Source organism: Trifolium pratense, linkage group LG1 (assembly GCF_020283565.1).
Source record: "Trifolium pratense cultivar HEN17-A07 linkage group LG1, ARS_RC_1.1, whole genome shotgun sequence".
NCBI classification, from domain to species: Eukaryota; Viridiplantae; Streptophyta; class Magnoliopsida; order Fabales; family Fabaceae; genus Trifolium; species Trifolium pratense.
Window position 1 is genome coordinate 15,669,025 of NC_060059.1, and position 15,018 is coordinate 15,684,042.

General features: G+C 38.4%; 1 protein-coding gene across 1 annotated transcript; it reads right to left on the reverse strand.

The window, feature by feature from the left end:
- Nucleotides 1-12,076: 12,076 nt before the first annotated feature.
- LOC123889078 lies at nucleotides 12,077-14,266 on the reverse strand. Its single transcript, XM_045938264.1, has 2 exons — nucleotides 13,084-14,266; nucleotides 12,077-12,996 (listed from the first exon to the last, which is right to left on the reverse strand). The coding sequence occupies exons 1-2, from the start codon at nucleotides 14,264-14,266 to the stop codon at nucleotides 12,077-12,079; spliced, it is 2,103 nt and encodes a 700-aa protein (XP_045794220.1).
- Nucleotides 14,267-15,018: the final 752 nt, after the last annotated feature.

A 15,018-nucleotide genomic window follows, 5' to 3' on the forward strand; every position in this document is an offset into this window, starting at 1 on the left:
TTAGATCCGATAATGGAACAGAATTTGCCTTGACTGATTTTTTTTTATCTAAGGGGATTATTCATCAAAAGTCCTGTGTTGAAACCCCTCAACAAAACGGTATAGTTGAGCGTAAACACCAACATATCTTGAATGTAGCTAGGTCGTTATTTTTTCATTCCAATGTTCCTCTTACTATGTGGAATTTTTGTGTTCAACATGCTGTACATGTTATCAATCGAATTCCTAGTCCCTTACTTAAATCCAAAACTCCTTATGAATTACTGTTCAAATTATCACCTACCCTTCTTCACCTTAAAGTTTTTGGTTGCTTATCCTTTGCTACAACCCTACAAGCTCATCGTACTAAGTTTGATTCTCGAGCCAGAAAGTGTGTTTTTATTGGATACAAAGATGGCACTAAAGGTTACATCCTTTATGATCTCCACTCTCATAACATTTTCCTTTCCCGAAATGTTGTTTTTTATGAGCATGTGTTGCCTTTCAAATCTGTCCCTGGCCCCACTTCATCACATAATTCTCCCATTTTTCCCCTTTATGATGACCCTTTGGACATCTCTCATAATCCTTGTGTGGATACTTTCCCTTTGTCCACTGGTTCCTTAGACAATGTCAGCCTTAATCCAGCCCTCACACCACCTCTAGTTCCAACTTTGGATTCTAGTCCATTAACTCCACCAATTAATACAGCTACTCCTGCCCCTCCTTCTTTTGATTCTGCTCACAGTGCAGCAGATCAACCATCACCCAACCTTGATTTTGTGCTTGTCCCATCTGAACCCTCTATACCTCTCCCTACTAGAGTGTCCACTCGTGTAACAAGGCCCCCTAGTTACTTACAGGACTATCACTGCAATATCAAGTCTGGCTGTACCAACCAGGTTTCCTCTAATATTGTTCACCCTCTTTCTTCTGTTTTATCTTATAATACTTGTTCTCCTGCTTACAAATTGTTTTGCTGTTCTATTTCTTCTACCATTGAGCCCACAACATACAACAAAGCCTCCAAGTTTGACTGTTGGAAGAAGGCCATGGATGCTGAAATCACAGCTCTTGAGTTAAATAAAACTTGGACTGTTGTGGATCTTCCTTGTGGTAAGGTTCCAATAGGTTGCAAATGGGTTTATAAAATTAAATATCATGCTAATGGTACCATAGAAAGATACAAAGCACGGCTTGTGGCCAAAGGTTACACTCAAATGGAGGGGGTTGACTATTTTGATACGTTTTCCCCAGTAGCTAAAATGACTACTGTGCGTGTTTTACTCGCTGTTGCTGCTGTCAGAGGTTGGCATCTTGAACAATTAGATGTCAACAATGCGTTTTTGCATGGTGACCTACATGAGGAAGTTTATATGTCACTTCCTCCTGGCTATGATGCCACTCCTTCGAAGGTATGCAAACTGAATAAGTCCTTATATGGGTTGAAACAGGCCAGTCGTCAATGGTACTCCAAACTTTCTGCTGCTCTTATTTCTCTGGGTTACCAAGCTTCTCAAGCTGATCATTCCCTTTATGTCAAATCTCATGGCACTTCCTTTACAGCTTTATTAGTATATGTTGATGATATTGTCTTGGCAGGCACTTCCATTGAAGAGATTAAGTCCGTCAAACTATTTCTTGATCAACAGTTTAAGATCAAAGACCTTGGTCCACTTCGTTTTTTTCTTGGCCTGGAAATTGTTAGGTCCTCATCTGGTATTTTTTTGAATCAAAGGAAGTACACTCTTGAGCTTCTTGAAGACACTGGTTTTCTTGGTTCCAAGCCTGCCACTGTGCCACTTGATCCTCACACAAAATTGTCTGCCACTGATGGTGTTCCCTTTGATGATCCGTCTGGTTATAGAAGACTCATTGGTAGGCTCCTTTACTTGACTCATACAAGGCCAGATATTTCTTTTGTTGTTCAACACCTTAGTCAGTATGTTTCAACGCCCCTAGTACCTCATTATCAAGCTGCTACTCGCATTTTAAGATACTTGAAATCTTGTCCTGCCAAGGGAGTCTTATTCTCTAGTCACAGTCCTTTACAACTTCATGGTTTTGCCGACTCGGACTGGGCTTGTTGTCCCAACACTAGGAGATCTGTCACTGGCTACTGTGTCTTGTTAGGTAGCTCCCTCATCTCTTGGAAGTCTAAGAAACAAAATATTGTTTCTCGTTCATCTACCGAGGCGGAGTATCGTGCATTAGCTTCTTTGACGTGTGAGTTACAGTGGCTCCAATACTTGTTCCAAGATCTTCATATTACATTTCCTCAATCTGCTTCTGTCTACTGCGACAATAAATCGGCCATCTACCTTGCTCACAATCCAACTTTCCATGAACGCAGCAAACATATTGAGCTGGACTGTCATATTATCCGGGAAAAATTGCAGTCAAAACTAATCCATCTGCTCTCTGTTCCTTCAAAGTCACAGCTGGCCGACGTGTTTACCAAACCCCTTCACTCCCCTGCTTTCTCTTCTATGTTATCCAAGTTGGGATTGTGCTCCATACACCATCCAACTTGAGGGGAGCTATTAGCTTTATTATACTGATTAGTTTTATCTAGATTAGTTAGTTTGGTAAATAGTAAATTACCCTTTGTAGAGAAATATATATAAGGCAGAAGCCTCACTGCTATGTAACAGATAACTTTCATTTTTTCCCAATTCAATGAGAATGAGTTTTCTTTTCCATTTTGATCCTCTTGTCAACAAGTTTCTAGTGTAAAAATAAATCCAACAAGATTCTGCATACTGCTGGTCAGATGTACCAACATCTGGGAAGACATCAGTCCCCTTCTCAAGGAACACACCAAGAGATCTTTTATCAAAGCCATTTGAGGTTGGCTTTTAGGGTTAGAAGCAAAAATAAATTGCTCATAACTACCTTCAGATCTCTCTTTAACAAACTCATGTATGAGTGCCTTTATGAGTGGACTTGAGATCACCCTCAAGTATCGTTGGCATCTCCAACAAGTTAGTTGAACCTCTTCAGAGGAGAACAGAGTGTTGCACACTCAAAACCACCAAGAGTTTTCCATCATATATATATGCAGCGGAATTCAAAGCAGAAAAACTTCTCAACAAACTTCAGGCACACCATAATGACCTTTGCACAAATTCCACACTCCAGGTGCAACAGGTTAACAAAAGTTTGAAAATAAATCAAACCATACAGAAGCTCAACATCAAAGCTATACATCGTGCCATGAATAGTCCATCCTCCACTTCTAGGGACCATTCAAACAAATATGAACTTCTTCAAGTCCAAACAACTTTTCAGTATTCCTTACTTGTTCATAACCAGAAAGTATCTTCCCTAGGATCTCACCCAGATACAGAACAGGATGCCTGCTTTGATACCAATTGAAATTCTGGTACACAGTAGACAAGTGTTGTCCACGATGTGCAAACACTTGTCGTAACACTTGTCTTAGCAGTAAGAACAATAAAACAGAGCATTAAAAACATATACTGAAAAGCATAAACGACACACATAATTGTTAACCCAGTTCAGCCTAACAGCCTAATCTGGGGGATACCAATCCAGGAGGAAATTCACTATCAGCAGTATTAATTCAGAGCTAAACTCCCCCGTTTACAACTCCTCACTTAATCCCTACCCAATGCAACTTCTACCTAGGAACTCCTAGATATGAGACCCCGTCTCACTCCCCTCAACCTTACAACCAGTAAGGATTTCAATAACAACATAATGGAGACACTCTCCTTGACAAAGATGAAGACACACTTCAATAACATCACCACCTAGCCAACGACTAAGTTCACAATTTGGAGTTGCTTAAAAGCTTCCTCCAATTACAATACTCAACTCATTACCTATAGGTTTCTGAGTGAGGACATAGTGACCATCTCACAACCCGAGTGGTTCACTTTACACCAACTCTCCTAGAGAGTGGCTTAAAGACACGAAACCCTTAAAAGACTACATCTTTGATATTCTATTTTTGCTTCAAGTTTCGGTAAATAATAAGGGTTAGCAGCACCCTTTAAATAGCAGAGCCTCGTGGGCTTTTCATAATGCTTCAGCTCCAATAAATCTTCTAGATGCAAAATATATATTTTTACCAAATCTTTATTTGCATCAAATATTCCTCCCATAAATATATTTGTTGTAAATATATTTTAAATTTAAATCTTCTAATCTTCTTGAAGCACAAAGATTTATTTGAAATAAATCTTTTATTTTTTCTGCAGCAATCTTCACAAGATATATTTTTGAAACAAATATTATATTTTCTAAAAGTTATTTCATTCCTTTAGAAAATAGAACTAGGGTTCAGCTGCCTTCTGAAACACATTGATCACGTGCGCCTTGTTGAGTAAGAAACCACGAAACAATTCTTCAATCAAATCTTCGAAAGATTGAGTAGAAAATAAAAACGCTAGCTGGCGCGAACAATCAGACATACAAGTGTTGTTACATCTGTCGCAACACTTGGCGTAAGCACATATGTCTCAACACTTGGCTAAAAGATGTTTTTGCAAAATGTAGCCAATCATACAAAAACCCAACAATCTCCCCCTTTGGCAAATTTTGGCTAAAACAATATTAGACCAGTATTAAGAGAGATACAATATTACCTTTCCTTCGAGTCAACATGATCACACAACTAGGAAAGAAAGTAACACATAGTAAGACTACTTCCAAGAGAGGTAAGTAGCATTAGAGGCGTGCAATAGCAGGAATAAACACATATAGCCTCACAGAGCAGATAGAGAGAAATAAACTCTCATAGTGGATTCAAAGATAGGAGAAATAAACTCCTATAATCAGAGTACATCCATTCAACAAAAGATCACCAGGGAAAAATAAATTCCCACAAACATAGAACTAGGAAAAATAAATTCCCAGCCACCAAAGAATAAAGCCAAGATGTCTCAGCATTTGGCATCACACTTGTCACTTATTCATACTACCACTCCCCCTGAATTTGTGCATGATAGAGCACAAGCATACAATGTAGTCAACCATAGGAACTACAACATCCTTGTAATAGCAGAAGCATTCAATCAGAGTGATCAACGCTTAATGGTTGTTGTAGACACACATGTGTGCATTCATAAATAAGCATGTACAAGTTACCCATATTTCTATGATTGTAACTAACTAAGTCACCCATATTGCTATGACTGTGACCCAAATCACCCATATTTCTATGATTGTGATCCTAAGCATAGAAGTCATCCATATTTCTATGATTATGACTAAGCACGATGAATCATCCATATTTCTATGACTATGATTATGATCATGCCCTATGCTACAAGTTTAAATGCTTTTTAGAATTCTTGCATGCACATCACACAGAGCTGAAGGTAACATTTACTCCGCTCAGACATAGGCCTAGAAGATTAACACATCGCAGGAAGAACCGCAACAACATACACACCAGATGTCACCACATCTGTCCACACATCACGCAGATAGATCTTACATATCACAGATCACACACCAGATGTCAGCACATCTGTCCACACATCACGCAGATAGATCTTACATATCACATATCACTACTCCCCCTTTTTAGCCACAAATTCTGACAAATAAAGTCAGTGTGCATTAAACAAAAGAACAGAGGCATAGAGGTACCATAGCAGTATCAGAAGTGCAAGTTACATAACAGAGAGAACTAAACTCTCACAAAAGAACCACATACTGAGAAAAATAAATTCTCACACATCAGATCAGGATGTCTAGACATCAGGCATGACATCACACATCAGGAACATAGCACTCCCACAACCATCAAGCACACTATCAGAGCATAAACATTATCAGGCTAGCTACACACTACTACTCCTCCTGAATAGCATTACTCCCCCTCAACATATGCATATATATAACTCACACTCCCCCTCAATACGAGCATAGAAGCATAAGAACATCAATACGAGCATAGAAGCATAAGAACAACAACTTCACCAAATGTAAGAACATCGGTCCACACATTTGTCCACACACACACTACTCCCCCTTTTTGGTCATAATTTTGATATTCTATTTTTGCTTCAAGTTTCGGTAAATAATAAGGGTTAGCAGCACCCTTTAAATAGCAGAGCCTTGATACGCCTAAAATATGCTATTTATTTAGTTAATTTACTATTATATTTTAATTATTTTTATTTCGATTTCGAAGTTTTATATTATGAATCGTTACTTATTTCTTGTATTTTAAATAAACAGATAAAAAGTGTACGAGTTGAAGAAAGGAGCGAAAACGGACCAAAAAGGAGCAAAACCGGACAAAAAGGGCCACACACGTGCAACCAATTGGGCCACACGTGTGCAGCCCACAAACAACAATTGACGCCTGCCAAACAAAACAAAGTGGCGGCTGCCAAATTGTCCAAAGTGGCGCCTGCCACTTTCCATCACAGCCGTTCCTCAAAATTTAATCAAACGGTGACGCGTGTTTTGCAATTAGTCCCACATCGGGCAGTACACAACATTGGTGTTTTGTATTTTAGTATAAATAGGTCCCTTTTCTCCACTTTCTAGACACACAACTTTGTAACAATTAACTTGTAAAACGAGAATATAACTCGTATAGTTAGTTGGAAAGAATTCTTAAGCCTTTGCGGGAATTCTTTCTAAAGTTGAATATTATTTTCTTTTGTGCCGACGTTATTCCTTGGAGCTTTTATCCAGGTTTTTATTTTATTTTCTTTCTTTTATTGTTTTTATTTATTTATGCTTTATTTATTTATTTGCTTTATGTTTTTATTTCCGGCTTATTTATTTATTTCGTCTTTAGTTTTAGTTTTAGTTATGTCTAGCTAATTTAATATTGCTAGGATGTGTGATTAGTAGCTAGTAGGGTTTCGATAGTTAGTTCGCGCGCTAGTTTCTTTTAAGTTTTCTTTAAGCAGTTTTTATTTTTAAATGACTATAATTTGTCACGAGAGTGAGAATTAATTAAAGTAGGATCAACATAGAACGCCACTTGAGATTTCTACTAGATAGTAAAACTAAGCATTGATTATAATTCGGAAGAACGCCCACTTAGGATTAGAGTCAATAATTATTTCTAATTCGGAAGAACACCCACTTAGGATTAGAAGTAATTTAATTATATTTGGTTTTCAAAAAGTACTTTATTAGCGGATGTGAGACGAGAGTTTAGCATCACCTTTATAATCTACAACATTAGTCAAGATTCGCGATAGCTGAGATTAGTGTTTTTAAACCAATATAATTCGAAAACTTAATTGTTTACACCACTAAATATCTAGAAGTAATGCAACTACTTTGTAAAGTATTTTATTAATTTCATGATGAGAGTTGTGAGAGCTGGAAGTGAGAACGGCTTTCGCCTGGAGCATCGACTTTATTAAAATACGACAACTAGGTGGTGTAGTAATTTTACTTAGCACGAAAACTACTTTGATAAGTATTTTATAATTTCATGATGAGAGTTGTGAGAGCTGGAAGTGAGAACGGCTTTCGCCTGGAGCATCGCTTTTATTAAAATACGACAATTAGATGCGGTAGTAATTTTACTTAGCGCGAATTAAATATCGAACCCTGTGAAGCAACTAAGAGCTCATCCTAGCAATACGCTTTATTATTCTAAAAACCCCAAAAAAAATATTTTCTTTTGTTTTATTTGAAAATTCTACTACTATTTACTATTTAGCCTTAGATTTACAACGTAACATTAGATAACGGTAGGTCGACTATTGGTCTCTGTGGGATCGATAATCTTTTAAAACTACACGCGGCAAGGCTGTATACTTGCAGCGCATCAAGTTTTTGGCGCCGTTGCCGGGGACCAATTTAGTCGATATCGTAACTCCGGTGTTACACCGTAGAGACTAAGGCAATTTTATTTTATTTTATTTTTATTTTACCCCGATTAGTTCATTTGTTGCATGCCAAGCACTCGCTCTAGAGGCGAAAGATTGGTGCAACTAGTTAGCGAACCCGAACGTCTTTTAAGACGTAGAAATTTAGAAAATCAATTAGAGATTCCTCTTCCCGATTTAGTCATGGCGGAAGCCCCACAAGAACGACCATTAAGGTCCTACGCTATTCCTTCGCAAGAAGAACCGCACAATAGCATCGCTGCCCCCGCTATTGAAGCAAATAACTTTGAGCTTAAACCTTCATTGTTGTCGGCTGTAACGACCCAATTTTCATATTATTATTTTTATGTGTTAAAATATTTTATTTAACGTGGAATTTTAATTAAGTTAATAACTAGAGTTATTTATCGAGTACTTTAGTTATTAAGCGAGTAGTGAGAGTTAACGTGTTATTGGGCCAAGCCAATTGGGCTTGAGGCCCAATGGGCCTTGAGTGTGTGTGAGGGGGCGCCCATTAAGGGCAAGGAAGAGAGAGAGAAATTCATTTCTCATGGTTCTTGTGTTCTTGAGAGGAGAAGAGGAGAGCTTGGGAGCTAGAGCAAGGGGAGAGCTAGGGATTCGAGATCTTCGTCGTGTTTTCTTCGAATCCAGGTAAGAGAGTAGATTTCATATTCGTGGGTGACTCGAGGAAGGGGAGAATGTCGATTTCTCCTCACCCGAACTTCCTCCACCCCATTTTCGTTTTAGCTTAGAACGGATTTTCTTGATGGAAATCGTTCCTAAGGTTCTTAATATGTTTAACATGCTTTTAACATGATTAATGAACGGATTTAATGGTTAAAAAACGAGTTTTATAACAGATTAAACTCAAGAACTTTGTGTTCTTGAGAGTTTTGATGAAAAAGTGTCAATCTTTACTTTTTCGATGTTTATGACGTAGATCTGAGAAATGAACTGTCCTTTTGTGTTTAGATATGCTTGTTGCACTTGAATATGAACTTATTTGGGGTTTATAACATGAAAAATGGTTTATGTGAGAGTCTTGAGAGTTTAGAGTTTGAAATGTGAAATGTAGAAAATTGTTATCTATGAGGTCTAAACCTTTACGTGCAATTTTGACCTCTTTTCGTTGTGAACTGGTTTTAGTGGCCAACATAAGAGTTGTAGCCCTGTTTGTTGGCTTTCCAACGAGTATATGTGCGTCTCCATTGGACTTTCGTAGCCCAAGTTATGATCGTTGCAATGAGAGGCTGTCCTGCAGAAATTAGAACCAGTCCATTCTGCAGAGAATTCGCCCCAGGCGAAATATATTTCGCCCCAGGCGAAAATTAGTCAGTGAGCAACCAGTAGAATTTTGCCCCAGGCGAAATTTGTTTCGCCTCAGGCGAAAATGTTGCAGTTTTCACCAATTTTTCATCTGCTATCTTCCTTTGCATGTATTTTCAATCAGTGTCTTATTCTTACATGATTGTTGATGCTTGTTGATGCTTGTTGATGAAGAATGATGTGTTGATGAATTGTTGATTATATTTGTGAATTATAATTGTTGTTGATTGTTGATGATGTTTGTTTAAATATCAAAGAAGTATATTAAGGTGTTAATCAACTTAATAAAGAATGATATTAGAGTATGTTATTCTAATAAAGAAGTATATCGAATTATGTTATTCGATAAAGACGGATATTAAGGTATTGATTATCTTAATAAAGACGGACGTTGGATAGTGTTCCACGTTATTGTTGACGGGCTATATGCCAAAATTGTTGATGAATATATTCATGAGTTTTGAGTGCATGCATCATGAATATTTAGGGATATTGGCTTGTCCAATAAAGAAGGATATCGAACTATATTGTTTGATAAAGACGGATATCGGAGGTGAAATACTCTGATAAAGACGATGGTACCACATGCATTAGAGGTGTCTAGAGGACATAACATGAATGTGAAGCATTAGATTGCATTAGGGATTATGTGTGCATTTTATAATAAATGATATTTGACACATACTTGGTAAATGTTGATTGTTAATCCGTATGTGAGGAGCAGAGTCCGTCATGACTATAAAATGAACAACGCAGGGTCCGTCATGACCATAATCTGAACAATGTATTTGTTGATGTTTTGGTATTGTCCGAGACGACGTGAAACTATATGTTTGGTGTATTTTGTGGATGTTTGATTAGGTGATAAATGAAGTATATGCATGATATATGAATATGCATGAATGATGGTGATGTATATGTATAATGTATGATTATGCATGTTTTTGTGAAGAAGTGTTTAAGTACCATTTACTTACACTTGTATAATTTGAGTATGTTATCTAACTCTCTTTTATGTGTTATGTGCTGGACCGTTGGGGGTCCAGATTTACAGGTTTTGTGGTATTCGATGTCGAGTCGTCGATGAAGCTCCGCTCTGATTGTGACACAGGAAAGGGTTTTTATATTGTATATAGAATCTCCTTATCTAGGTTGTTTTGTATAACTAATAAATACATTAGTTGATTTAACATTTGTATAAACAAGTATTTTTACTAATGAACTATGAAATTCTGACACACTAGTATAAAGATGTTGTACTCAACGTTTCACCACTATAGTATACTTTTAATGCGTGAATCAATGATCCAACATCCAACAGCGCATACACAAGGAATAAAAACTAAACAAACTGAAAGTAAATTAACACAGAGATTTGTTAACCCAGTTCAGCATAAGCCTACTCTGGGGGATACCAATCCAGGAGAGAATCCACTATGATAGTATTAGTTTGAAGCCCTTAACAAACCTCCCGTTAATGACTTCTCACCTAATCACCACCCGTGCTATATCCTACCTAAGACACACCTAGGTATGAGAACCTCCGCTCACCTCCTCTTGATCACAGCCACTGTGATCGTACACTTATAGATTCAATAGGTGAAGACACACTTCATAAAACACACACCAATTCCTTACTTAAAAGCTTTGGAATTGTATACACACACTATCTCCTTGCTTAGAAGCTCCAGAGATATTACAATGCACAAACACACAGTTCCTAGTCTAGTGAGAAATCAACACAAGACTTAGAACACAATAAAACACAATACTAAAACCTAAACTCACGCTTTGTAAGACTCAATTCTGGTTTTAGTGAGTTGAACAATGGAGTCAACCTTCTTTAAATAACCTTCACGAGCTCAGGCTAGGTCTTCAATTAGGCTTCAATAGCTCAGCATGATTAATGGTCCCTTCAAGGAATATTCTTCAATTAAAATGTTTTGTTTCCTTAACTTGAAGATCTGATTAACAAGCAACACTTGATCACGAGATCCATTAATAATTATGCGTGACAACGCTCCTTATCACAAACGAACATTTATTGTGGATTCCATATTTAGAACTTAGGCGCGAGATCTCACCATACACAGGCCCGGCCTACTGGATGTGGTATCCAATGTTGAAGCATTGTACCGAACATCTTGCTTATACTGGATGATGGAAGCATGTAGTTCCACATCAGGAAAGATCACATGTTTTAGCAAAATGAGGCCAACCATACAACGCCAACAATCTCCCCCTTTGGCAATTTTTGGCTAAAACATCCTAGGATTATTTCAACCGTTCTAAAGGGATACACAGGCTACCTTTTCTTCAACTCAACGTAGGCACACAGTCATGAAGTAAAGTAGAACAATTTAACATGCTTGTTTTAATAACCCCTCATATAAAAATAGCATATTTAATATGTATCAATTTAGAACTTCAGAGGCATGCAACAGCGGAAGGATAAGCACAAGAGCCTCACAGGAATTTGCCAATAGAGAGTATACGATTCTCATAAAAGAAACACTGGGGAAAAATAAATTCCCTCAAAGCTGAGAAAAATAAATTCTCAGGAACAGATGATGCTTCAACATGCAGTAGCACATTGTGTGCTAAGCAGAAAAGAAATATTGCTCCCCCTCAAAAGTAGAATCGAGTACCAAGTTCATCTTACTCCCCCTTAATTCATGCATAGGGATTAGTCAGATGATCCAGCATCTGGTGGCACATTAATCTCAGCAACCATGACATACAATATCTACTCCCCCTTTTTAGCCACAAAATAGACAAAAAAGAACTGCATAAAATAGTATCCAAGAGCAGTGCAGATAGTAGCAGAACAGAAAGTGCAGACAAAATATTACAAACCATGCACACTCGGTGCTAAATTCAGGGCTCAGCCCACAGACATGCAAAATAAAAATCCAAACAAGGAAACATCAAAATTACACAGAAGCACTTGGAGATGAATCACTTTCTTCTCCTTCAGCATCTGAGTCGGCTTCTTCTTCACCACTAGAACCATCATCACCTGCATCAGCTGCTTGAGCTGCAGCCTCTTCAACCCTGAGAGCATGTATCATCCTTTCAAACTGCAGCTTCTTTTCATCTAGCTCTTTACAGTTTGCTTCCAGCATAACAATCATCTCCTTCCTTGTCATAGGAGTGTCAGCAGCAGCATTTGATGGTCCAACAATATCTGGCGCATGCTGTTTACTATACAGCTTCTGATGAATGGCCAGAGGAGTTGCCCTTTTCTTAGCAGACTCATCCTCATGCCTTATATTTGGATGTTGGGACAAGATGATGTCACAGATTAGGGTTGGAAATGCAATGGGTTGCTTGGTGACAGAGGTCTTGGCATGCTGCACAACTTGATTGAAAATATATAGACCAATATTAAACTTAGTACCAGTACCAATCATATAAATGAGCTTACCCAGATTTGTTGCAATGTCGGATGCATGTGTAGTAGGGACCCAGTTGACAGAAGCAATGCGATTCAAGATGGCATACTTTTGAGTTAGCTTGACAGCTGGTACCTTCTTCTTCCTGGGCCAGGTTTTCACTTTATCAGCTGTGACGGTTCTGCAGACCACATTGTCAGACACATCTATATCAGGGTGTGGCTCATCAGAGTTACCCAGAAACCTGTTTATCACACTTGGGGAGAAAGTAACACATTTTCCTCGAACAAAGACTTTCTGAAACTCCTTATCCAAGGGATTGTCACAACCTATAGGAATGTTGACAACAAACTCCCTAACCAGCTTTTCATAGCAGGAGCCTAAGCCCCACACAGTTTTGATCAATCCAGCATCATTGATCAAACTTACAATCTCTTCACATTCCAGAATATCTTTGCCTAGTTCCCTTTCCAGAGCCAATCTTCTTTTGCAAATGATTCCCCATCGTTGAGCATAAGATGGAAGATGAAATGAAACATTGTCACAAGGAAAGTCTTCAATGTCAGGAGCAACAAATTGAGGCATGGCCTTCTTAGCAGACATAGCCTTCTTAGCAGGAGGCTTGATGCTTGAGTCATCCTTTTCAGCTTCAAGTTCAGAGTCACTTGATGGTGCACTCTTCCTTTTCAGCACACCCTTATTCTTTTCAGGAGGAGGTATAGGCTTGCTCCATCCTTTCTTAGGACCATACTTGACAGGCTTCAGAGTGGTGTCCTTTGCTTTCTTGGTGACAACAGGGGTAGTAGTAACAGCAGGTGCAGGTGTAGTGGTCCTGCTTCTCAGTCTTCTCCCAATTCCTTTCTGAGTAGGTGGAGGTGGCAGATCTTCTTCAGAGGAGACTTCATCAACATCTACTATGTCCTGCTCTTCATTGGTGGTTTTCTCAGAATCTTCACCAGCTTCATTTTCTGGCTCAGAATCAGCCACATCTTCAGGGGTACTTTCTTTGTTTACTTCCTCTTCAGTGGAAGCTTCAGTATTAGATCCACTGCCCAACGACCCAGTGGCAGTGTTAGCATGTGGGCTAGATCCTCCTTTGGATGCTTCAACATCCTGCTCAGCATCAGTTGGTATAGAGGATGGTTCAACACCGGTTGGAGCATTGGTTACAACAGCCTTTTCTTGAGATTTTTCAGAAGCATCAGTTATGACATTCAGGGGAACTGTCATATTCTCAGGAACACTCGGATTATTGCTCATACCAACATTCTCAGCAATATTTTGGGTTTTTCCTAGGGTTTCAACAGAACTAGGGTTTTCCTCTACAGAAGGGTTTTCTTGATTCACCTTTTCAGACACAGACTTAACAGACGATTCAACATTCGCATTTTTGCCGGAGCCAACATCATGCGATTCCACATTCGCAGTTTCAGAAAAATCCTTATTTAAGTACAGATCAGACATGCTTAAACCCCTTTTTACAGGAGATTGGGGTTTCTTCTTCTTAGGCTTAATAGAATCAGACTTAATAGAGATTGAGGGAGACGATTCACTTACTTTCTTAGACGATTTTGCAGATTTCTTCTTCTTAGAAGTAGTTGCAGGAATACTTGATATAGGCATCGCATCGACCACAACAGTTGTTCCTTCCTTCTTAGCTTTTGATCTTGTTTTCACAGCATCAACAAGTTTGTTTTTGATCTGAGCGAAACCGGAGGATTGAGACATTTTCACACGGGAATTGTTGAGGTTTTTGAAGTTTTTGATGATTTGCGATGATGGTTTGTGTTTGCAGATCGCAGCAAAGAGTTCAGAGGAAGTTGAAGGTTTTGGAAAGGAATAATGATGATATGAGAGATGATAGCGTGTAATTGAGAAGTTATGGAAAGTTATTTTTGTCTTTCCTTGATTTACGTGCGCCAATAGTTGAAATTTAGAGAAAAAAACGGTTGCGCGCACATAATGGCTTAACTGCTATAATTCTTCATATAGGCAAATCCCCAATTTGCCCCTAAGCCTTTCAAACTGATTTGCATCTAAAGCTTTGGTAAAAATATCAGCTACCTGTTCTTCAGTTGCAACATGCTCCAATTTCACAATATTCTCTTCCACCAAATCCCTGATGAAGTGATGACGAATGTCAATATGCTTTGTTCTACTGTGCTGAATAGGATTTTTTGAAATATTTATGGCGCTTAAATTGTCACAGTACAATGTTAGAGCATCCTGTTCAACATTGTATTCCTTAAGCATCTGCTTCATCCACAATAATTGGGAGCAACTACTCCCAGCTGCAATGTACTCAGCCTCTGCAGTGGATAGAGAAACACAGTTTTGTTTCTTGCTAAACCATGAGATAAGATTTTCTCCTAGATAAAAACATCCACCAGAGGTGCTTTTTCTGTCATCAGCACATCCAGCCCAATCTGCATCACAATATCCCATCAACCTAGCATTGTTGGTGTGGGAATACATTATTC

Bases quoted from the DNA above. Each gene is read 5' to 3' on its own strand.
- LOC123889078 (XM_045938264.1), bottom strand. From the start codon at position 14,266: ATGTCTCAATCCTCCGGTTTCGCTCAGATCAAAAACAAACTTGTTGAT. The intron at 12,997-13,083 runs GTGACAATGTTT...AAAGGGAACTAG, and splicing joins TGACATTGAAGACTTTCCTT to GCAAAGATATTCTGGAATGT.